The sequence below is a fragment of the Pleurodeles waltl genome, chromosome 1_2 (genome assembly GCF_031143425.1).
Source record: "Pleurodeles waltl isolate 20211129_DDA chromosome 1_2, aPleWal1.hap1.20221129, whole genome shotgun sequence".
In the NCBI taxonomy this organism is placed as follows: Eukaryota; Metazoa; Chordata; class Amphibia; order Caudata; family Salamandridae; genus Pleurodeles; species Pleurodeles waltl.
In genome coordinates, this window is record NC_090437.1 from 177,272,081 (window position 1) to 177,297,469 (window position 25,389).

At 43.6% G+C, this 25,389-nt stretch overlaps 1 protein-coding gene across 1 annotated transcript in view; it reads left to right on the plus strand.

Annotated features, from left to right (window-relative positions):
* The window catches only part of SPMAP2L (sperm microtubule associated protein 2 like), a 500,125-nt gene that overhangs the window by 256,756 nt on the left and 217,980 nt on the right, over positions 1 to 25,389 (plus strand). Inside the window, exon 6 of the mRNA XM_069233742.1 lies at positions 14,814 to 14,870. Coding sequence (XP_069089843.1) covers positions 14,814 to 14,870 — 57 coding nt within the window. The remainder of the gene's footprint in view (positions 1 to 14,813; positions 14,871 to 25,389) is intronic.

The window sequence follows — 25,389 nt, forward strand, 5'->3', positions numbered from 1 at the left end:
ATTTTGCTTTCCCAAAGTAATTTGGTCCATGAATATTCTTGAAAGCATTTCTTTGCAGACCAGCAATCGATACTTTTTTTTCATGGCCCGACGGATCGCTTTACCAGTTTCCTGGCATGCTGCGCAATTTGTGATTTCTGTGTGCACAATGCTTTATTAAACCAGGGCTGTCTGAATCAATCCTTCTTGAGTCGGAAACCAATCGCTGAAAAGCTGAATTGGAGGTAGCCGGAAATTTTGAAAGCAGACCACAACTTACCTCGCCCCAGTCTTCGTTCCAATTCCCTTTGAAAGTGGGCTCCTTTTGTTGCATGACTGCTAGGTTTGTTCTCTCTTCTAGGGACCCTGCCCTTTGATACACCTCATCCATCACGGCCGCTATCCCTTTCTGACTCCATTTTAGTCTCTTAAGATTGAACATAGCTGGGGGTGTAATTAAGTTGCTTGAGGATTGCAGCTTCTCAGATCTGTATGCCAGTTCCAATGTTTGTGGGAAATGATTGCTCTCGGCTCTACATCTAATTTGAAAATTCCGCACCAGGGGTGCTGCAGAGTTGTTTATCAGGTTATAATCGATGATTGAGCTTGTTTTTCCGCTTACAAAGGTTATGGATACTGGAGAGTCCTTTTTTCCATTTAATAATGTTAGGCCTAAATGTACCAGGTTTTTCCTGTGAGTACTTGCAGTTCCGTTCTTTGCAGTTCCTCCTTTTGTGGTGAGCAGTTTGGGACGGAAATCGCTACTGATGATGAATATGGACTTTTTGTGTTGTCTTTGTAAGACCTTAATTCATTCGCCAAGCGTTTCCACTTTCCCCCCTTAGAATTTATTTTTGGGTGAATGTACACATTTATGAGGATTAACTCTATTTGACTACTATGCGGCCTACCAAATGTGACCTTGATTGCCTGGATCCAGCTTGATTTTGTGTCAGTTGAGACTTTATGTCCTATGAGTGCCGTGGAGACCATGGTTGCCAGGCTTCCTTTTGCACAACCATATTTACTGGCAATCTTTGCTGGTTTGTATGGTGATGTCATACTCCTTTAGAAAGGATTGCGTTTCTGGGTCTTGTAATATTGATTCAATGCCGTGGATGTTCCATGATCAGATGTTGACATATGGTCTGACTAAACATTGGCCCCTGGACTTTTGGCTGTTGTCAGGGATGTTTTTATGGTATATGGGGCTGGAGCTCTTTGGAAGCCCAAAGAATGAGGCCTATACCTGTTTCACAAGCATGCTTACGACCATTAGATTTTCCTTAACTGAGGAGATTGTATCTGTTGCCCCTCTTAGTAAGTACTGATTTATTGCGGTACAAAGGGGCCTGCAGCAGGCCTGAGAAGCGAATATGATCTATTTGTCACAGTTCGATACCCCATGAATGAAAATTGTCAGAAAATGAAATTAGTAGATGTACTAGGCCTACTGTGGTCCATGTGGTGAGTGTAGCCTCTTGGTCGCTCCTTAGTGGATTGGGGTTAAATTCAAAGGAAAGCAGGTCTGCTGATGAGAACTGGGATATGTCTCTTATTTCCCCTACCAACTTTAGGATGTTTCCTCTATTGAGGATGTCAAAATTCCCCTCTGACTTAAAGTGTGGACTAGTAGTTTGTGCGCCTCTGAAGACGTAGTGGCTGACGGAAGCACCAATAACCTTTCCCTGCATTGGATCAGTGGGGGCCCCTTAGGACCCACTTCTAGATGACACTGAGGTGAGTGGTTTGACAGTAAACTGGTGGTAGATATGCTTCTCTCTTTCCCTCTTTGGTCCAAGGCCTCCTCCTCAGGCTTCTGGTTGGTATAGTCTGTTGGTATAGGCTGATGATCTATTACGCTACGAGGCTCTGCGCTTATGAGAAAGCACGCTGGTATGCATTACGTATGGACTAGATTTTTGCTTCCTGGCTTGCTGGTCGGATTTGCCTCTTTCTTCTCATTGTCTTTTCCCTTTGTCAATTGTCCAAAAGTAGGGCTTTGTTCCTTGCTTCTCCGACCCCCGCCAGCAGGGAATGCAAGTGAACTTTGGGAGCTTGGACTTGGATTGGGCCATTCCTTGGCAGCTGAAGTCTGTTTAAAGTCTGGTGGACATAATGAATTTGCATTGGCATTAATGGCGTTTGGCGCAGCCGGCTGCCTCTGTGGCGCAAAGAATTGCCATATGTTTTTCTGCTTGTCCGGTCTTACTTTTTTCCGTACTTTCCTTTGCTTCTTCTTTTCCCTTTTTGATTTTGATGACATTGGGCTTTGTGGGGCGCTGTGGAGGGCATTCACCTCAGTTGTTATTGTGGTGCTTGTACATTTGCAGTTTTCCCTGTATTGTGGACCCCCTCCTGTGAACCAATTGATGACTTTCCGGGCTCTGTGTGCCCTGTTATCTGTGGGGAGGTTAACATTGATGGCCCCTTTGGCGCATTTTCCATGGATGTGTTCTTTTCTTCATGTTTTTCTAATTCTGAGACTCAGAGTGTTTGCCTTGTGTTTAGGGCCTGGGCCATGACTTCCATAGCATTCCATTGAGAATGGGAGCGATGACCTGAGGCTTGCTCCCTAAGGGAACACAGTCACCTGCCACTTGTTGTAAATAGTTGTACTTTTGGGCTCTTAGAATCAGGTCGTTCAGTGCTTGTAGCTTTGATTCAATACCCACGTTCTATTTGACCATGATGTTAAGTAAGTCAACTTGAATACCTTGTTTATCCACCTAATGCTTTATTGCAACTGCCATAACGTCGAGCGTCGACAGCAGTGAGCCCCTTGTGTTGGCTGGAACCTCCGATTGTGGCCGAGAATTTTGTGTGCGTCCTGGAATGGGCTTAAGGGGATTACGGAGTTCATCAATTCCACTTCATACTTTTGGATAGATTTATGGCGGAGGGGCGATCTTTTCCTGCACGGTGCTGGCCTTGCCCCCAAAGGAGACCATATTCAAGAGTTCTACCAGGGGGTGGTCGTGGGTGCTGGCAGGATCCGGCGGTGCTGGATCCTTCCTTGTTCGTGGCCTTGGGGATTGACCCTCCCAGCTACTAAACTCCAAGGCTGAAATGGACTCTGGAGAATCCGCTCTATCAGTTTCGGCCTTCAAGCTCCCAGCAGTAAGAGGGGAGTGTGATTTTTGATTGTTGCTGGAATCTGACCATTCAGACTTTTGCAGTTTGGTGGTTTGAGTTATGAGGGAAAAGACCTCTTGGGATTCTTTCTTGGACCTCTCCCCTACTGCTGAGTCTCTTGGTTCTGTTAGTTCTGTTCATTCCTGCAATCTTGGGTGCCAGACAATTAAAAAGCCTGTAATTTTGTACCCCACTTTTTTTGCTGGTGGCGCTAATGATGTTTTGGAATCGTTCTCCCACTATTCCATTGGCTGATCTCCTTCATTTAGCAAGGCACCTAAGCATGCTGTCGATGAATTCGCTGGGGAGCTTTCCCTTGTTCTTTTTGGTGGCTGTTTCCTTCCCCCATTGGGACCCCCCCCCAGAGCTTGCACGTTCAAATAGTTCTTGCCTGCTGGATTAAAAGTTAAAGGGATCAGCGGCGGTGGGCGTCACCTGTGAAATTGTTGATGGCTTTTAGTTTCTGCTCCTTGAGAGGTCAGGGACCGCTGCTTCAGCACATGAAGGGTGGAGAAACCTTGCTCTTCGGAACGAGCGGTTTTAGGACACTCCCGTTGGCACTGGGGTTGGGGTATTGTTAGTTTTTATCCAGTGAAGATCAGGTGGCATCGGAGAGAAGGGCTCTAGGGAGGATTCCAGGTGGGGTATGAGCGGGTCTCACTGGGGGATTCACAAGCCACACCCAAGCCTAACTGGGCCGCTTCTGTGAACCCCCAGGGCTCGCACTCAGCAATGGCTGACTACAGCAGCTGCGCTCAACCAGCTCCCTCCCACCGAGCACCTCCACACCTGAATTGATTGGAGGCCTGATTTCCTGCTGCTGGTTCTAGCGTTCTATGTACTGCCGCAAGACTGTTGGAGCTTTTTCCTTTATTTTCGGCGATCCGCTCCTCTGGCTGCGTCTCCTCTGGCTGTGTGGTGGATGTTTGCACAGTGTCCCTGGCAGCCTTGCAACCCCTGGCTCCCCTTGGGTCCAAGGCACCTCTGTGACAGGCAGGTAGGACCAGTCCTCAGTCTGGTGCGCACACTTTGCCGTCCGTTTGCCAATTTCCTCCAGGACAGTATGCAGTATGCCTTCCACAGGCAACGTTTGTCTCTCTCCCTCCTGCCTTCTTGGCCAGTTGTCTCCAGCTCCAACATGACTGGTTACACCACTAGGCGCTTTGCCAAGATCAAGATCGGCTTCCACTTGCACCACAGGCCAAGACTCTCTTTCTGCCTCAACTCCAGGCACTGACCCATCAAGACCCTTCTCAAGCAAAGGGTATGTTTCTTCCACAGCAAACTCCGGTAAGAACAATCAGCTCAGCCACTTGTATGGAGGCTACAGCACAGAGCCAGGAGGCTTCCACCCTCCCTCAATAGTACAAACTGCATACACAGCTCTTAGGATTCCCCCACCATCTTTTAGGCAGGAGCCATCCATGAACATTATGTAATCAGACTCTGCCAGGGGCTCATCTCGATTATTGTGTCTCGGCTTTGTGCATAGTTCTGTGACATCCAGACAGTTATGTTTCACTTCCCCATCATCATTTTCATCTTCAGGCAATGGTAACAAAGTAGCAGGATTCAACTAAGCACACTGCTTCAGTGTAATGCAACAAATAAAGTCTGTTCATATTTGGTCAACCTGCCGTTCATCAGGTGCTTAGTCCAAATATGCATCAGCAATATCTTGATGGAATGGTGTACCATGACAGTAAGAGGGTGTTCCATGACTATCCTCTCATATTTTTCAGTGCTGACACCTCCTACCGCTACAGTTTCAAGGCAGCTGGGTAGTCCTGCGGATATAGAATCAAGAGTAACAGAAAATAAGCCTCAGGTCTTTGTACAGCCGAATGCAGTTGTGTAAGCACTGAAAGAGTGCGGCCTCCCTCTCACTGCACAAAAGTGTAAAAGCTTTGTTATAATCAGTCATTCCTAGTGCTGAGGCACAACCAGGACATTCTCTCAGCTCTAGGAATGCAACCAGACGGTGGTTGTCCCATGGTATTGGATCAGACACATCCTTGTGTGGCAAGCTCTGTAAAGGCTTGTCCACTAGGGACAATTGGGTATCCACTGTCGACAGTAGGCCACCATTCCTAGAAACAGCCTGACTTCTCTTTAGTTTACTGGAGGGTTCATCATCTTTAATATGGCAGAGGCTGTCTCTTGTGACACCTTCCTTGCTTCCTCTCAATGTGGTGTCCTATATATGGGACTTCTCTTTGACAGTATTGTAACATTACTTGGGGACACTTTGGGGGTCATTCTGACCCTGGCGGTAAAATCCGCCAGGGCCAACGACTGCGGGAGCACCGCCAACAGACTGGCGGTGCTCCCTTGGGCATTCTGGTGTACCGCCAGTTTTCCGCTGCCCTGGGGAATCCTCCATGGCGGCGCAGCTTGCTGCGCCGCCATGGGGATTCCGACCCCCATACCGCCATCCTGTTCCTGGCGGTTTTGGCCGCCAGGCACAGGATGGCGGTATGGGGTGTCGTGGGGCCCCTGGGGGCCCCTGCAGTACCCATGCCAAAGGCCCCACCAAGATTTTCAGTGTCTGCCATGCAGACACTGAAAATTGCGACGGGTGCAACTGCACCCGTCGCACCCCTTCCACTCCGCCGGCTCCATTCGGAGCCGGCATCCTCATGGAAGGGTGTTTCCCGCTGGGCTGGCGGGCGGCCTTCTGGCAGTCGCCCGCCAGCCCAGCGGGAAACCAAGAATACCCGCGGCGGTCTTTTGACCGCGCAGCGGTATTCTGGCGGTCCCAGCCAGGCCGGCGGCTTCCGCCGCCAGCCGGGGTCAGAATGACCCCCTATATGTCCATTCTCGGTTAAGTGTTTCAGTAACGTAATAACATCATGTTTAGAGCATTCCTGAGTATCCAACGCCACTAGCAGGTCATTGATGTATTGAACCAGGACAGAATTGCAGGGCATTACCAAGGACTCAAGATTCTTTTTGATGATTTGATTTAAAATCAAAGGGTTTTCTGTGTAGCCTTGTGGGACTCTGCACTATGCCAAAAAACTGTTTTGGAACCGGAAGGCAAAAAGGTACTGACTGTCCTCATGCAAAGTTATAGAGAAGAAAGCCTGACACGAATAAATCACAGTGAACCACTCAGCCGTGCATGAAATCTGAAACAGTAGCGCAGCTGGATTTGTTACCACAGGACAATAAGGTATTACATTGCTATTAATATTTCTAAGTTCCTGCATAATGCAACTCTTACCCCTTGGTTTCCCAAGGCCCGTAATGGGTGAATTACATGGACTTCCCATTATCTCTCTCAAAATGCCTTGCTGCATCATTGACTCAATCATTGGAGTAATCCCAGTTATCGTTTCAGCCGTTAAATGTACTGAGGAGTTCTAGGGTACTCATCATTTGGCTTGACTTTTATACAGACTGGCTCAGCTCCTTTTGTGAGACCTATATCCTTTCCTGAAAAGTCCCTGACTTCAGGCTTCATCGTATCCTCAAGATCTGGTGGTAAGCCATTGGTTGTCATCAAAGGGTACAGCACAACAGCTGTCCCTTGGCTTGACAATTTGAAACCCACAGCTTCAGAATGAATCTGAAACTCCACACTCTTCGATGTGCAATATATGGTACAATTGAATTTACATAACAAATCACATCCTAAAATATTCACAGGGCTGGAATCACACACCATGAACTGGTGTCTCTCTTCAAATGACCATATTTCAACTGAGACTTCCTTGGTGAAAGTCTGTCATTTTTTTATTGCCAACTCCTACAACTTGAATTCTTTTTTCCAAGAGGGGTAGGTTTGGAACTTTTGCTGTTCTAACAGTGGAACGAATAACACCAGTGTCAAACAAGAAGGACACAGGATTGCCATTTACCTCACTTTCTCCGAATGGACCAGTCTGGTCTACCTCTAAGACTGCCCCAATATGCAATCTCCCTCTTCCCTCAGGCACCATCATTGTGACAAGTTAGAGCCGTAACCTTCAAATGTGTCAAACAGGAATTTGCTGAAATGGCTTTTGATTTTGGAAAGAATAGTCAACTTTGGGATTTGATTGGTATTGAATCTGTGATCATTGAGATTTTGTTGAGGCATCGAGGCTTGGGAATCTTGCATTACAGGAACTTGTGGCACATTATAATTCTTCACTCTCATCATGGGCGTGTTTTGCAACTGTATGAGAATAACGTTCTGCATTTGACCAAACCATGAATTCTGACCCTGATTCTCGTTTGCACCCTTATTGGGATTTAGACGGATTTCCAGCTTCTAGTGCCCAACTTGTTATAGTAATGACAAAGATTTGATCTCTTCAGTGTTGCAATATCAATCAAGTACTGGGGTCAGTCGGAACACCACGGCCTCTACCTTGTGAAACACCATTACCACCTTGCATCATGTATTCTCCCTGAGGACCTGCAACTCCTTGCATTCCACCTACATTCTCTACATATGACTGATTCTGACCTCCTCTTGGTGCTTCCTTCATCTGTAGTACCATGAACTTTTCTTTCAATCACTTTTGTTTCATGTCATAACTCATCACTGCAGTATCTAGCATATCTCAACGTTTCATCAATAGACTTGTTCTGTTAACAAACACATGCTGCTGGATCCTCATGCTAATTTCAGGTTGCAATGCCATCACAAGCCTACATACGAAACCTCCCACGTCCTTCCCTTCTGGGTTTTCCATCCTGCTGTGCTGCTTGAACACTTTTTGTTTAATATATTTTATTGTTTTCAATTGGTTTAACATGGTGTAACAGTTCGCCACTTATTCACTTTTCACGTGGTCATGATAATTACAACTGTACAATGAACAAAACCAGTTCCCACAACTTCTCCCCACCCTCCCAAGCTGCCCGTCATACAGTATAGATTGTCTCAATGCTATATAAGCATACTCTCTTAGAGGTTGCCAGTATCGCACCAGGCTCCCGTGTCCACAGGGATATAACCCCTCCTACATCCTTCAAATGTTCCAGAGATCTCCTGGTGCCAGAACAACCACCCCCGGTCCTACCAAGAGTCCTTAGGAGGCTACGCTTGCACCCTGATGCTCCATCTCCAATTTCCTCCACCACCCACGCCGCTAAGTCATCAGCCAAGCGCCATGTTTCATTCTGATTTCCTCCACTACTGCCCATTCAGGCATATCCCTTAGCCACTCTGCATAGTCGGGGCCCTCACATTCATCCATCTGACAGCAATGCGCTGCTGCGCCAGAAGCATATCCAACAGAAGTAATCTATGGCTAAGTTTCTTCTTCTCCAGTTTCGGAATCAGCCCCAATAGCACCGCTGCGACACCTCCCAACCAGTCGCCCTATCCAGGTTGTCCAATACTTTTCTCAAGAAGGATGTTATCATGGGGCATTGCCACACCACATGTATAAAATCTGTGACTGGGGCACCACAACGAGTACATTGGGCTGATTGGGTGACATATATGTCATGCAAATATTTAGGTGGGAGATACGCCTGGTGCATGTAATTGTATTGTAGCAACTTAAAGGGTGCATTAGAGCTCACAGTGTGCAAACCTTCATTGACTTTTTCCCAATCTCGCTGGAGAGCTTTTCTTCCAGCACACCCTCTCATTTCTCTTGCGCCTTAGGTACAGTTTACAGCAGGTCCTCCCTCAGTGCGCGATAAAGATGGGAGATTAGTCTACGAGCCCCTGACAGCATGAGCACCTCTACCAATGTCTGTGAGAGTATGGGTTCCTCTGGGAAATAAGGCCATATCTCCCGTTCGATTGCTGATATCTTAGCATATTGTAGGTACAGTCTGGTACCCAGCACAAATGCCCCAATACTTCTTCCCAAGTGAGGAAGTGACCGCCGAAGTATAAATCTCTGAGGAGCTCACAGCCCCCATACTTCCAATTATGCACAGATATAACCTCAGTTATCTTGACAAAGTGCTTCAGGGTCCATTGTGGCAGCTCATGCATGTATGGCATGCGGTATAACACTCTTGTGACTGCCCCCTCCCACACCAGACACACATGTTACATCAGGAAGGGCATCCAGCCAGTATCCACGAGCCACACATTGCAAGTCTGGGAGCGGCAGGACCCTGTGTGAGCCCTTCAGAAGATCATTTTCACAATTATCTCCTTCACTAAGCTAATGAACTGCATGTTGTAGGTGGATGACTAGATAATACAATTCCATACTGGGGATCTCAATCCCTCCCCATTCTTATGTCTGTTTAAGCATGGGTAACCCTATACATTTCCTTTTACTGGCCCATAGCAGGTCTATTATTAAGCTATCAATCTCAGTAAAATATTTCTGGGGTATTTCGTACATTGTACCCCACAAAATGTATAGGCACCTGGGGAGCATTACCATTTTAAAAATTGCTGCTATACCCATCAGTGACAGAGAGAGGTCTCTCCAGAAGAGGGGCGATGCTCTCAATCCCTCCAGTCCTCTCCTCTGCCAATGTTAAGATCTCAAAATGTTTCCTTCATATGAACTATCCTGACACCTAGATAGCATATTCCTCTGTTTACCACAGGAGTCCCACCTCCGGAAGTGAGTTCAGTTGTACCTTCCCCAGGCCCCCAATCGGCAACAGTTTGGATTTTTGAACATTAACAACTAGACCGACACTTCCCAGAAGTCATGCAGAGTACACAACAACATGGGGACCGCGTCCACAGGGTCACGCATATATATTAGAGCATTGTCTGCATATAAGGACACCACATGCGTAGTCTCCCCCACCTTGATTCCCCATGGGGGTACATTTTGCGATGCAAGAGTTCCGCCAAAGGCTCTACTGCCAGAGAAAACTGCAGAGGTGATAGGGGACATCTCCCGCTCCTTAAGCTCTCGTCAGGGTCATGCCAGTGTCACTCACCATGCGGACAGCCTTGATGGAACGGGCCCCGTCTGCCAGGAGCCCCAGAGTGGCAGTCTTTACCAGCACCGCTGCTTTACAGTTATCTGTCTCATCCACAACAGTCATTCAGGTGCAGCAGCTCTCCCTCCACACTTGCCACTTTACTGCCCCTCTGGGACTGCTGCTTGAAACACACTGAAGTGACTTCCAAATGGACATGGAGAGTTTTGAGGTACCGGGGCAGACTCCTCTATTGTAGTGAGTCCTGTCATAATCAACAATGATGATGCAGGGGCAGCATACAATGGAGCTACCTTAGTCTGAACCAAAGAGTTCTTCCTGTCCCTCCCCAACCCCTGCTCCCAGGGACTGTGGTTGACGTATTTACTCCAGTATGAACTATCAAAGCATGTGTAATACCCCCCACATTACTCAGGTTTATACAATTGAAGTGCAGGACCAATTGTAACAGGAACAGTTATTGCATCTGGGCCATTAGGAACAGAGGAATTCACAGGAGACTGAATCCCTGAAGTTAATCCCATTGGAATCTGATTTAGATCCACAGAGGCGATGGCCCTTTCCGAGTTTCCACCCGTGACAGTACTACTCATCCCTTCAGACGGGGCAACATTGTAAGGTGGTGGACGAGCCAACAACAGCACATCCAATAATTAATCACTAGAATCCCTATTCTCTCCATCACCCAACCCTCTGCATTCTCTTTTTTGTCCTTTTCTTTCATACATTTCTTTTTCTGAGGTTCTTCACTCATCAATGCAGGGTACAACCTAGTCCCCTCACTTATTACTGCTCGCCACTTTTATTGTTCAGCATCCCACTTAGCTTCAAAATAACTACGCACTGCTCTCTTAGCTTTGTCTTGATATTTCACTTTCTCTTTAGCATGGGAAGCATGTTCCCAAGCATTAAGTGCTTTTTGTTGTGTCAGTCTAGGGGGTGGCTTAATCTCATACAAACCTCTTCTCAGATTTTCAATATTAAGTCAAATGTGAAATAGCGAGGAAATCTCAATGCACCCCCATTTTCTGTGATCTTATGCCACTGACCCAACCAAATACACATGTGAAGACCCACATTTACGGGTATATAGTGACCTGAAATGCCTTCTGGTGGCGGCTCCTCGTCCCCTTGAACATGAAACTTCACATTTACCCAGATCATGTTTCTAAAAACTCTAAAACTGTTCATTTTTGTTAACAATTTAATTAGAAACAGAACATTTCATTTCAAACAAAGGATAATTCTTCTATTAACTACAATTAATTTTATGTAACACTAGCAGCCAATCTCAGCACAGTATATTCTACTCTGTCCTATCGCAGCATGACTGTCAATGACGTAGCAACCAATAGCAGCACAGCACTTATACCAACTGTCCAATCCCAGTGTGGTACACGATGATGTTGCTCTCATTCCTCACAAGGGTCCACCCTACTTTACATCTTTCATGAGCTCACATTTCTCTACAACACTAAGCAAACATAAAAAATGAAACACTAAGCAAGCACAATAAACAAACATTTGTTTGCTCTACTAAATAATTCAAAGTATTCAGTCACTCAAGAAATAGTCCAGAATAACACTTTCCACACACACACACATACACACACACAGATGAAATCTTGACTAATAACAATCCCCCTGACAAATGCAGTTCTCCTTTGCACAGCAGAATCCACTAGCACCAATCTCTGTTAGTACTTTCACAACAAACTTATAGTCCCTCACTCAATTGTGCAGTTGATAGAACCTCACTATTGACACCACAAAACTTAGCAGACTAATTACAATACAATACGTTCTTGTTTGTCCTGAGACCTTGGGCTACAAGTAGCCCGATAACTTATTCAAAAGCTACATCTACACAACTGTTTAAAATGCAATCACACTACACCACATTACTGAAAGCTTGACATGCTGTGTCCCTATTAGTACTCACTCTCCTCTGCTGCTACAACTCATTTCCAAACCAGCGGAACACCACCAATCCTCAAAAATGACACCTGGATTTATGGCTTGGACTGGGCAGTTCTAGATCTCACGTGGGTGTATTTTGGTTCCTGTTGCTTCACTGACTCACCATCCTCTGCTACCATCTGATGGTGCACAGCTTTCTACATCTCAGTCTCTTGGTAACACCATCAAATATATTTCCCATTGGTCATACGGACCTTTGTTAGTTGACTTAAAGCACTCATAAGGGAGTAAACAGAAATACATTTCTAATTTGTCAAGCCAGTGTGATTTCTCAATAAGGACCAAGAAACAGTAATTTTGATCAAATGAGGTTATTTCAGGATATTAATCCATCCAGTATATATTGAGACTAAAAATAAGTCCACAAGATACAACAATGTAGTTTGAAGACTGAAAAATGCCAGTAAGCTAATTTGTAATAAAATGAGATACAAAATAGTAACAGCCACAATGCAAAAAAACAGATTGTCGCAATAAGGTATTCTATAAAAATACTTCCCTTTCTGGGACGAGCGTGCAAGCGCTTTGACCTGTTGTAATTATGGTGGGCTTTTAACCACGCCCACCTCACGCCCATTATTTTAATTTGTTCCTGGGCTTGCCTTTTAAAAATCACATGATGTCATTGCTAAATGCTTTACGTTTGTCCTACCTTGGGGTGGTTTGGTAAATGCCTTGGAGACCGTCCCTGTTACAGGGATAATTACACAACTGCTGATATACTTCAGCATGAGCAATCTACTTTTTTCTTTTGTCTGCTCTTCATGGCTGCCATGGCGCTCACACCGCAAACTCGATCAGCTGTATTGTTTTTACATTATATGCACTGCGATGTCTATCAATTCTCTGCATTTCTCACTTTAAATTACAAGCCTAACAAAAACAAGGTTTTGGCGCAATAAAACGTGAGACTGGTGCCTCTCACTACGTTTATCTCGACTGCTCTGAGAAAGAAAAAACACACAAGGCCTTCCCATGAACACTGCGTTGGAAGCAAAGACGGCCAAGCCTGTTTTCTGTCAGCCATCAAGGAAATGTTTCTTGCGATTTCAGAGACATGGAAGGTTCTATGTCAAGTTAAACCCCTGTGAAGAGAAGAACGGCTAAAGGGAACAAAGGGCATTCCGCATATTGGATCCAGCCATACACAGGAGGCGACGTTCCTAGAAACAGCCGTTCACGGGTGCAGCTTCATCAAAACAGCTTTTTAGATTGAGCGTGCAAGCGCTTTTACCTATTGTAACTATTGTGGACTTTTAACCATGCCCATTTTTACATTATATGCACTCTGATCTGCTTAGTACACGTTCTTTGCAGCACACATATTCATTCTGGGACTTGTAGTTTTATTTTCGTAACGTAATGCAAGCTGAAAACTAGCCTTGAAGTAGTATTCATAGAGTTGTCCAGCTCCCTAGTTTGATGCGTGTTTAACTCCTTTAAATTATGTTTCAGCTTTGCATTCTGGGACTTGTAGTTTTATTTTTATAACATGATACGCACTTCGAATACAAAGAAGAAACCTGACTATATGAACTACATATGTTTGAGCATGTGAAACTTGAGCTGTGTGCATATATTTATAAAAATAACCTTGAGGAGAGCTTACGGTTGATTTTGCTGGACAATGATCAATATTTTATAACTAATATTTCAGTTCAAGACTGACTGTGGATCATTATTATCATGTGAGGTGGCTCTCCTCATGCATGTGAAAAATCATGGGTATTTTATTCGACTCCCCAGACTGCAGTAAAGAGACTGATCCACATTCTTGGAATACAATTATTTTTTCATTTACCCAAGGGCAATATCGCCTATACCAACTGCCAAGTAAATATGTTTTGCACCTGGGAGTGGTCTCTGTTTTAAGGGTCATGTTTAAAAAAATATTCCAGTAGGCCTAGTAGCCCTTTATTTGTATGCAGGGCCACTAGAATTATGTGGCAGAAAAGACCAAAATATGTGGCTGGGTTGACAAATGATTGTGGCAAAAAAGTCCAGTTATTCATTTACAATACCAATAGCTCCAACTCAAGTAAATGCTAGACCTATTGCATTGAAAATGCTTGTTTAGTCTAGACATAGGTTAAGGATAGGATTCAGTAACAGGGGTGTCTATCCGGGGAGCATAGAATATGTCAGTATAGAGTAGAACCTCTGTAGAAGTTCAAGAAAAGAAGAGAAGTGTTCAGCATGAAGCTTCACACTCAGGGAAAGACCAGCAGAGAGACAGATCTGTTCTCTTTTGGAGTCAAGGGAAAGTCTATCTAACTAGCTCTGATTAAATATAAGATTAGCTTCTAAAACATCTATATCTCCTTCTCACAACTAGGACCAAATCAAACAGCTGAACATAAGGAGAGTCAGAACACTCCCTTTTACCAACCTCCTCCCCGCAGGCTTCACTAACAGTAGTCTAATACAAACAATAGGTCTCCCTAGCTAATGCAAAGCATGATCACGACCCTGCAGAAGGAAAAGTTAACAAACTGAAGAAAGCATTTTCAATTGAGGCCTTATGTCAAGTTTAGCTTTCCAGAATCAACATGGACCTGGATTACAATATGAAATACTTAGAAATGAGAACAGTAATCAATGCTAAATGTGAATATGCACAACATGGTTACAACAGTCAATTGAACAACTTAACACACAAATGCACATGCACCTATATTTTTGCTACTGGAATTAATTTAATGTTTTGTTTGAATATAACATGTGGTAATGAAATTGAATCGCTCATTGAATACAAGTGTCATATATGAGTACATAAATGTATATTCTTGATGAATAAAGGTTGGAGCCTAAATTATGCTGTTCCAATATTAAAATCAATTATTTATTTTCAGAATCTTACAACTAGCTACGCCTAAAGAGGACAAAAGAGAGTGGGCCACAAGTTTTACGTAAGACAGTTGATCATTTGTCATGCTGCAGTTATTAAACCATATTGTTTGACTGTTGTTCTTTACAGTTTATATATTGTATTGGAAATATACTGGCTCAGTGATCTTGTAATCAAATTCTTCACCATACGGCTTTCCATCCCTGCTGATTAGGAAGGCTTCTGGACAGAGATTTGAAAGTTACAAAATCGCAGAACAACTTTAAATATAATAGTGTTGATTTTTCTTATTTTCATGATCTTGATCCACAGTACTAGGGCCAAAATGAAACCACACGCCATTTTACTGCCCCAGTATACAGTGCAGTTTCGAGTTGAAACCCATAGATTGCGAAATTACTGCATGAGACCAATTGTCCAGTCATAAAACTACACTAAATTCGCCATTCTATTGAGTTTTAACACTTACATTGGATATTGACTACCTTCTCTGAGACAGTGGTAAATGTATGCGCAGGGTTGTGAGTGAGGTAGGGAATGAGGGGGAGGGTATGGGGAGAGAATTGGAACCTTTTTTCTAGCAGGGGAGTATTGTATGCTTCACCTGTAAGGAAAATAAAACGCAAAATCAGGCTTGGCTGCTGATTTTTCCAGCCAGCATTACTTGCTGGAAAAGATCAGGTCGGGTTCTCCGCTGTGGAAAAACCCAACTCATATTTAGATGGAGCGAAATTAACCCATACAATCATGCATTCATTTCACTTTGTCTAACTTACAATCATAGCCTAAATTTGGAAGCACCCAACAGGGAAGTGTAGGTTACATCTGATAACACGTCCCAATCTAGTTAATTTATTCACTCTGGGACTCGTTTTAGGCCAATGAATCTTTTGACCTCAATTGAAGACACCTTAGGACGAGATAACTGATCAGCATGTCAATCAATAAGTCAATAACGTTATGAATCAGACTCAGAAACCACCATGACCTTTCAGTCATGAATAACCACACCAATTTAGTACGATTGTGTGATGTTTATTCCCTATTGATTACAATTCTACTAGCAAGTTTATTAGTCTCAGAACCATAAAACACATCAGCATTGTCATAATATGGCAACTCAAATAAGATTTAATCAAAGCAAAGATCACGAACATTAGAACATAACACAACGTCAACATGGATTAACCTCAGCAGAGTAACATTAGTGTATCATTCAACAAAGCATTGATTCAGTCATTTGTCTATTTGCGTCCGTTTGTGAACCCCTTAACTAACCTTGAATCAGCATTGGCATGTTGGGCTTAATGCAAAACGATTTAGTAACCCAAATTTAGAAAACATCTATCTATGGTCTCTGTCAAAAGAAGCAGTTGGTACCTAGAAAGGAAAGGCAAACAGACAATTACAATTTCATCATCATATAGTTACCCTCCGTAATGGGTCAGCATACAGAGTCAGTCTTCGTCCTCAGGACATCAGTTGATTCGCCATCAGCCAGGGAATTCAGCAAGACGGGTAAAAAAAGGGACACTTCCCTCATAAGGAGGAGAAGTATAGAACGGGCAAGATAAGGGCAAGGATGGTTTGAAGAACCAAACAGCAAAGTCTCTATGCAGAGTGACAAAGTGTCTGGGTCATAGCAAAAGTTAGCAATAGCATCTCCTAATGGCTCCTCGTGTCAAAGGTTTTTATCCCTTTTCTGTTGTACAGTCCCCTAATTTCTAATTGGTTAGGGTTGGCACCCCATTAGCTCCATCCAATGGGTTTTCACTGGTACTATCAAAATTTGTCACCCCATAACAGTTCTCACGTATTTTATTGGTTCTTGTGATTGACGTCTCCAGCAGGTAGAATGTCTGGTATGATTTCATACTCTCGTGGTCCTCTCGCATCCTCAGTCAGTAGTTGCATTGTCTGTACCTGTTTAGGCAACCATGTACCTGTAACTAGTCTACACTGTTGCATTCAGCAAAAAATGTTTCTTTGAGCAAGTCGAATTTCGTGAGAACGGATCTACTACTGTTACACTCATCTTCTAGCTTTGGAAAAGTACGGGTACAGGTCCTTCAGCAAGTCAGCACACTGCACATTAGAAAAACACCTTTAATATGAAACCGGGCAGCTAGGCCTTGGCTCATGCTAACTAAGGCCTATTGATTTATTAGCAAAACCTTAACATATAACTCTTAATATTAGTGTAAAATCATACAGTAACGTATCATTATTTCATTATTAGTCAGCTCCATTATTCATTGTATACATTGATGGCCACTCCCCGTGGGCACATTTCACGCGCGTTTTTAGCAATAACGCATTAATACATTTTCTATGCGGCATTATTATGCATTAGTTCATAAACATTTCATGTTAATTTTGAGTATAAGAAGCTACACTCCCTCACATCCTATACAACATCGCCAGATTTTTATGTAATGCTTCATTAGGAATACACGCTCATAGATCCAAAACATCAGCTCATTCTCCGGGCACTTTTCAACCTCTAAGATGTCTCAGTTTTGAAAATGTGGGGGGCCCATTCCAAAATTCTACCACCATTAGTATTTATGACTTCCGGTCACTTAAGTACTGCTTTATCATAATGGCAGGACACAAGGGACGACATCAGACAAGAAGTCTCACGCTGAAGCCAATAAATGAGGCCAGTTCAAATGGAAATCTTATCACTGCCGTCTGGGGTAGATGCCACGGAGAAAAAAGTTGAAAGGAGGAAGTGCATAACAATAAATGGGCAGTGGTAAGAGGGAGGAAGAATGGGAGAGAAGGGTTTTAGATCTTACGTCAGAGTTTGTTGAAGGGCAGTTCCAGGATGTGAGGGGGTAAGGGTGATGGGAGCAGGGTGATGGGAACTGGTAATGGGGCCTGAGGAAGGGATTTCAAGTGTGTTGTGTCCACAATGTGAAGCAATCCTATTATAGTAAAACAATCTGCCTTCCAGGCATCTATGAGTAAGGGAACAACAATTGTGGGGTTAGACTGGAAGAAGCTAGAGTTGAGGGGGTTACAACGTATTGTGATTTACTTATGTGCTCACCTAAAGAAATGACTGAAACTACGGCGGGCCTGGTTCCTATATTGTTGGTCTTTGGAAGGGATTTCAACTACTCAGTATCTTAAATGGGCAGGCACTATCAGGTACTCAGTACCTGCACTTCTTACATTTGTAAGAGATAGTACTAGCACTTCTCAGCACTGCTTTTAATGGGAGAGTACCTGTACTGCCATATTTCCACTTCAAGCCCTACTCATAAGAACTAAGATAACTCGGAACAATTAAATAAAACAGGAAATTTGAAAGTGGTTTAATTGCGTGTTAATAGCTTGGGTCCTTTTAGTAAGAAGAAAAATGTACTGAAATATTTAGCCATCAAGAAAAGCTGATAATACATTAATACAAGAAACACACATGGGAAGTACAGAAGCAAACAAACTGACTAGATACCTGATGTATCAGATGTACCACAGATTGCAGTAAAATGGAAATTTGAAGGTGTAGCCATATTGATGGACAAAAAGCTGTTGTATCGGGTGATCAGGGTACAGAAAGATGAAGCAGAGACAATATTGTTAACGATGCTACCATTACCAGTGCCACTACAATCAGTAGCTGTCAGTGGGCTCAGTTTATGAGTGACAGTAGATAAAACAGCCTATTATGTGCAGATGCAGCAGGGGATAGCACTATTGGGAAATACTCCACCCTTGTTGTTTTAAAATGATATTATAGTTAGGCATGGTAATAACATCTTTGTATATGTTAAAAAAAAACAGACATTAACTAAAAAAACTAAGGCTAAAATGACATAGTTAGGTGTTGAAATAATATAGAAATCAAAAATAAAAACAAAAAACACTGAAGTTCACAAAATACAGACTACTAAACTAAGTATAACTTGTGTGATTTAATTACCAGATGGCAAGATAGCAGCAAAGCCCCAATGCTTTCGACAGACACTGAAATTCATGCCCTTGCCATACACTGCTTATAACCTTAAATATGACATCACTCATGAAATGTTCCATAGCATCATTAACAACATCATTAATGGCATCTGAAATAACATAATGTATGACAGCACTGTGTATAGTGAGGTTGTGAGTTAATTCTGTTAATTATAACCAAGTAATTTCATTTTTTGGGGGTTTATGTCACTTTAACATTTTTTTTGTAAATGTGTGTTTTAATATGTAAAGATAATATTAACAGACCTAACTGTAACATCACCTTAACCTTTATTTTTTTCAATGAATGTATATATTATATAATTATCTTCAAGATACATTGATGTGCTGGGCAGGATGGGTACTCAGCAGATTTAATGAAATAAGAAGTAAATCATTGGTGTTGAGATTGACGAAAATGTTTCGAGAGATGAGGAGGCTGAGGAGTTGAGAACTGAGTTTAATATGGCAAGTTTTATTAGCGCTCCATAAGCTGAGCTAAGATCACCCAGTGTGCCACTTACAGGCTGGTTTTATTGATCAGTGCAGATGATAAGACAGTAGACCATGTCCAGACCACAAAGATTGGCTCCAGTGATATTTCACCTTGTAGAAAAGGAGTAGTGGTTTTTGTCAAGAGCATTTGGTCTTAGGATACTGTCGTGGGACAACTGTCACGCTTACTCTTAAGCGTCAGGAATCAAATGGACCCTAAGTGGCAGTATGATTAGCTACTTAAGAAGTATCTGACCGAGTGCAATGGGGGCTGCCTCTGGCATGGCAGGGCAAGATAGCTGAAATGATGCTTCAGTAAGGAACTCCTTTAGGCCCTTCCTGTATTGGCAAAGATTCTGTGCCAGAAACCTACAACAGAAAGAATGAATCCAACACTGCATAATGCAGTGATGGCCGAATAAAGACACACATGAGAAAATAGGTGGATTTGAATAGAAAAGCATGCTCCCTCCCATGCCCTTCCAGTGGCGGCCTGTCCTTTAGGGCGGAGGGGCCACCCCCCCCCCCCACCTTTTGCCCCTCATGAAGAGTGTCTGTCAGGCTGAACAAAGCTCAGCCTGACAGACACTCTCCAGGTTCAGACTCCGGGCTGCCTGAGCTGAACTTTGCTGGGCTGAGGAGGTCACAGCTCCTATGGGTGTGACCTCCTCGGCTCAGCAAAGGTGCCTCGAGGCCCTCCTCTGGGTGACGAGGAAAGCGTCACCAATTGACAATCTCCCTGGATGCTTCAGTTTTAAGCCCTGAAGTGCCCAGGGCGAGTGTCAATCAGTGACACTTCGTCACAGAGTGGGGTGGGGTCAGCAGTCTCACTGACCCCATCCCACTCTGTGACGAGGCTGGGACTGCTGCCTTCCCTCATTGGCTGACCTGAGGTCATCCAATGAGGGAAGGCAGCAGTCCCAACCCTCCTGGGACCTGGAGGCTGAAGGTAAGTGTGTGTATGTGTGTGTGTGAATGTGTGTGATGTTTTCAATTGAATGTTTGGTGGTGCGCGCGTGCATGTTTGAGTGTTATGAGTGTTGTTAATGGATGTGCGTGCGTGTGAAAGAATGAGCGTGTGCGATCTTTTAAAATGAATGGTGCGTGCGTGCATGTTTGAATGATATGAGTGTTGTTAATGGATGTGCGTGCGTGTCTGTGTGTGAAAGAATGAGTGTGTGTGTGTGTATCCCACCCGCCCCCCTCCCTCCTAAAGCTGCCGGCCGCAACTGTGTCCTCCTGTGGGCCTGTGACCATGCAGTAGCAGAGCCCTAGCAACGGCAGGAACTGAGTCAAAATTGACGGTAAGCATGAACGTACCAGGTGAATGGAAGTGCCAACAACCTGGCATAGAGACTCCAGGAAGGCTAAGCATGTCAGTCTATGACCTAAGAAAAGATAACATGGCGGATGGTTATGAGCTCCTGTTAAGAAGTGGTGAGTGACAAGTACTGTGGCTGTTCGGGGGATTAGCGTCAGCCGACCTAAAGCTTTGGCAACTGGAAGCTGAGCTACTTTCGCCGTTTCCCCTCCTTAGTCGTACAATGGGGCCTAGGGACTCAACGGAGCAATGGAAACCCAATGCCAAAGGAGGAGAGAGCGAATCAAGTGTTGACAGCCCTTGAAGGTGTCAACGGTTGGCTGGAGGGGCTGAGAAGGCAAAAGTGCTTACTGTAGATAGACAGGGCAGAACCCACGGCAATGAAGTAAGAACAGCAGCCGTATTGTCACTTCCTCTCATAGCTGCCAAGTTTCCCAGGTACATGCATGATTTGCTGCTTCAATCCAGATTTTTTGCCTTTGAATTGTATGACTTTCTAATAATGGAATAAATAAGTCTAGAAGTCCCAGAAGCCAAAGTAAAAACCTGGACTGGGGCAGCACATCACCTGGACCTGGGAAACGTGGCAGGGCTGCACACTCCCTCTGTCTGTCTGCGTGTGGCAGGAGGGAGAGGGGTGCGAGGGAAAGTGGATGGTTTCAGAAACTGTGAAAAAAAGAAAAGGAACTGGAAGGTAGACAAGCTGGTATTGCTATGAAGGGACTGCTGGCACGTCCTCAGGGGCCAGACTGGTGAAAGTCTGGCCCCAGAATGCACCACATAATTGAACAGCCCACATAAAACAGCCAGTTCCACATAGATACCTGGATAGATTAAAGGGTCTAGTCAAGTGACATCAATGAGGAAGGCCAAGAGAGCCAGGACATTGAGATGTTAGAGACTCCACTGGAGAGAGGGAATCTATGAGGCAGCGGTGAAGCCTAAATAAATACTGATCAAGGACTATGTGGGGACGCAAGACAGCTCACGGTGCATGTTAGATCTAGAAACCTTGTACTGTATGGAGATGTTGCTCTGAATATAATCATATTGAAAAAGTTGGGACAAAGAAATGACTGTGACAAACCAAAAGGAACCCGATTTGAATAAGATGTAAAACTGATAAAAAGCTCTAGAACATGGTGCCATTTAAGAGGAACAGGTATAAGGTTCCCCCTTGTATTTGTATGGTATATATGGATGCCCAAGTAGCAAAAGATATTCGATTCCCATCTTAACACCTGCCCTGTCAGTGCAACTCTGCATTGTGGTTGCGAACTGGTCAGGGGTATGCACAGTATTTAGTACAATTGACCTTAAGGCTTGAGATGCTGCCATATTCTTCCATGCCCTAGACCAGGATGGGGTAAGGTTTTCTCTAATATCTTTAACATACAACAGCATGTTATCTGTGTACAATTAAATTATTTGTGGAAAATCTAGACCTACAAACCACAAACTCAGCATTAATTATCATTGAAATTAGAACCTTAAATATATTTTGGAAGAGCAATGATTGTCACATCACCTGGCCAGTTTCTGACTATAACAGCACACAATCAGTCCTGAAGGGGGAAGTATGTATCTAGACTTCCACAGCAATGAATTGGACTACACCTCCAAAAAATAGGATAGCATATAAAACAAATTTATTGTGATTAAAAAAATATTTTTAATCAGACATCACTTATGTATCAACATGTTAATGCTTCTTAGACATAGGTGCTCCTATTGGTGATGAGACACAGTGCAAGTGATTTAGTGAAAAAGAAAGTGCGTAAGTGTTTATACAAGACCAAAATATATAAAAATGCCTGGTAACAATATATTGGATAAAAACAAGCAACACTTTAAATAGGAAAGTGTTGAAATCCTTCAAATAGCTTCCTCCAAGAATCAGTTAATTGTAAACAAATGTCAACGTTTCGACCCCTGAAGCAATTTAGTAAGAGGTCATTGTAAAGACCACAAAACGTTGACCGGAGACACCTATGAAAAGGAGAAACTTTTTATCAATGAAATAAATCTCAAATAAGGTGAGATATTGGTATGCAATAAAAAATACAAAAACTCACCAAATGGGTAAGTGACCAACAACCCCCAGGTTGTACTAGTGGGTGAATGTATCTCAGAAGGATTGGTTATCCCATTTGCAGTGACTCATTTAATGAACGGAGTGTCAACAATTTGATTCTCTTCCAGGAGATTATCTAGTCTGAAAAGAGGAGAAAATACCTGGTTTGGACTTGTAATGCCATAGAGTGAAAAAATGTGTAGTTATATGGCCATGGGGTACTATACCCTGAACAAATCAACGAAAGGTTAACACTCAAAAAATAATTCTATTAATGTTCAAAAAAGAACATGAGCCATGGTATAATAGATAATGATTACAGGCAATATGAAAAAAATCTAAAGGTTTGATTTCTTTTTAAAACACTGGCTTATAAGGCCACGGTGCTTTGTAAGTGTAAACACAAAGTTTTTAGACAAGGTAATTATGCTGGCTATGTTATGATAAGCAGAAAAAATCAGAAAAAAGTTAACACTCAAAAAATAAGGGGCAGATTTAACAGCCCCTAGCAGTGACGCTCCGGTGGCGCTAACCACTGCTCCATATTTACAAGGAGGTGCAATGCACACATAGAGAAAGCAAAACACGAGGAGGAATGCTTTTATTCCCCCTCGTTTTTTGCTTTTTCTATGTGTGCTGCATTTTGCAGCACACATAGAAAAAGCTAAATGCCATGGATGATTGTTTATGTGTAGGAAGGTGTCTCTTCCTGCACTTTAACAATCATTCCTAAATGATGCTTGGGACTTCTATGTGTGCTGCATTTTGCAGCACACATAGCAGTGCCAAATCGCCATAATAGATTGTTTATGTGCAGGAAGGGACACCTTCTCCTGCATCACAGATGCATAAGGAGCTATATGTCACATATGTAGCAGAGCATCATGAAGCATGAACTTAACAACACACCTCAGTGTGGACACACATGCACTCACATTGCCAGGTGTAACGTGAAATCAACCCAGCTGTTGTCCACTGCATCCTTTGAGTACGATTTGTCATGGGTATCTAATGCATTACCATGTATTGGACATAGTCCATCATATCTGCTGTGTTATATGTACATTTGGAAATCAGACATTACAATGTGGTAGGCCCACAAATATGTGTTAGATCACATATGTACGCTCCTAGTACACATGTGGTAACATGTATATGTACAAAGTCAAGCAACACACGCACATATGCAAATGGTATCAGTCATCGCATGCATCACACACACATACAAACATAATGGTAACACATTACCGTTAAGATATGAACGAACATGCACACACAGGTAGTCATACCATACTTGCTACATACATGCATAGCCCCTGTGACATGGTATGTGAATCTGAGTCCATTGTCAGCCTTTCCAACAACTTTCATGCATTCCTGTTATGTGTCAAAAAAGTTTACACAAACAGCAATATTCCATACTCCACTATGCCAAAAATATGATGCCTGGCCCGCACGTCAATCGCAAGTCCACAGGCCTTGTCAGGCTTCATGGGAAAAAAATACCATGCATGACCATCGTGCGTCACAATTTTCAAGGCAAACGCCAATACTGCTTGCTTTTCTCAGCACAAAGATGACGCCTGGCCCATGCGCGTCAACCGCAAGTCTTGAGGCCTTGTCAGCCTCAAAGGGAAAAAATCCACACATGACCATCATTCGTCAAAACAAACGACGCATATCAGAACCTGTGACGCACAAGCCCAGGAAGTGATGAAATAGGACTTCCTGGCTGCATACATGGTACAGTGCATTCACATTCACTTCACAGTCTTTTTGTCAGTGATTGAGTAAGGGTGTGTGGAGCTGGTGCTGGGGGAGGATTGGTGTTTTTGGAGAGTTTTGAGCTGTGTCCTGTTGCTGTTATGTGCTTTTTGTCTTTTCCCTCAGTCTTTTGTAGTGTTTGATTCCTGTATTTGTGATTGTATTGTGTGTTGTTTGTCTAGGGGTAGCATAGTTTGTTGGGGTAGTTGGGGTCAGGTTGGGTAGTTTATTAAGTTTTTTGGGGGGGGTTTGTTAAATTTGCAGTTTGCACATACTGCATAATGTCTGGGAAAGGGAGGGCAACCAAGATGGTAGCTGATGAACTGGGAGGGTTGATTTGGCTGGTGCAGCATTACCTTCCGATGATGCTAGTTTTGGGTGGCCGTGTAATACAGGGGTACCCCACAGAGGCCTGGAAGCTGCGGTGGGGCAATGTGCTCCACCCCCTACCAAGAATATTTGGAGTAGTGCGCACCTACCACCAGTTGAAACACTATAGGGCTGACCTGACAGCACAGGAGCAAGATTTACTGGATCACCTGGAGATACAGATTGGTTGACCAGTTGGTAAGTACTCCATTTGCATTGCAACATCCTTATTTGCATGTGCATGACAGGGGGACATAAGGTTGAGTGCAGCATGTTTTGTCAAGGGTCAGGACAGTTTGTTGTAGGCCAGATTTAAGAGTCCCTAGCGCCACCTTAGTGCTGCCATTGTGAAATTGATAAATTAATAAACGAAGGTAAGGCTGAGCTGAAGCGCCATTTTCCCTGCACCATATTACCAAAGTGGTGTGATGCATGCATAGCAACACTTTATTAAGCCTTGCACAACATGATGGCTGCGCCAGGGATCATGTATGGAAGGGGGACCTACCCCAGCAAGGGGGGCAAAATAAATGGGGCAGGGAATAGCTATATTTATCCCAGCCATTTTCCCCACACTTTGAACGCCTGTTCAGA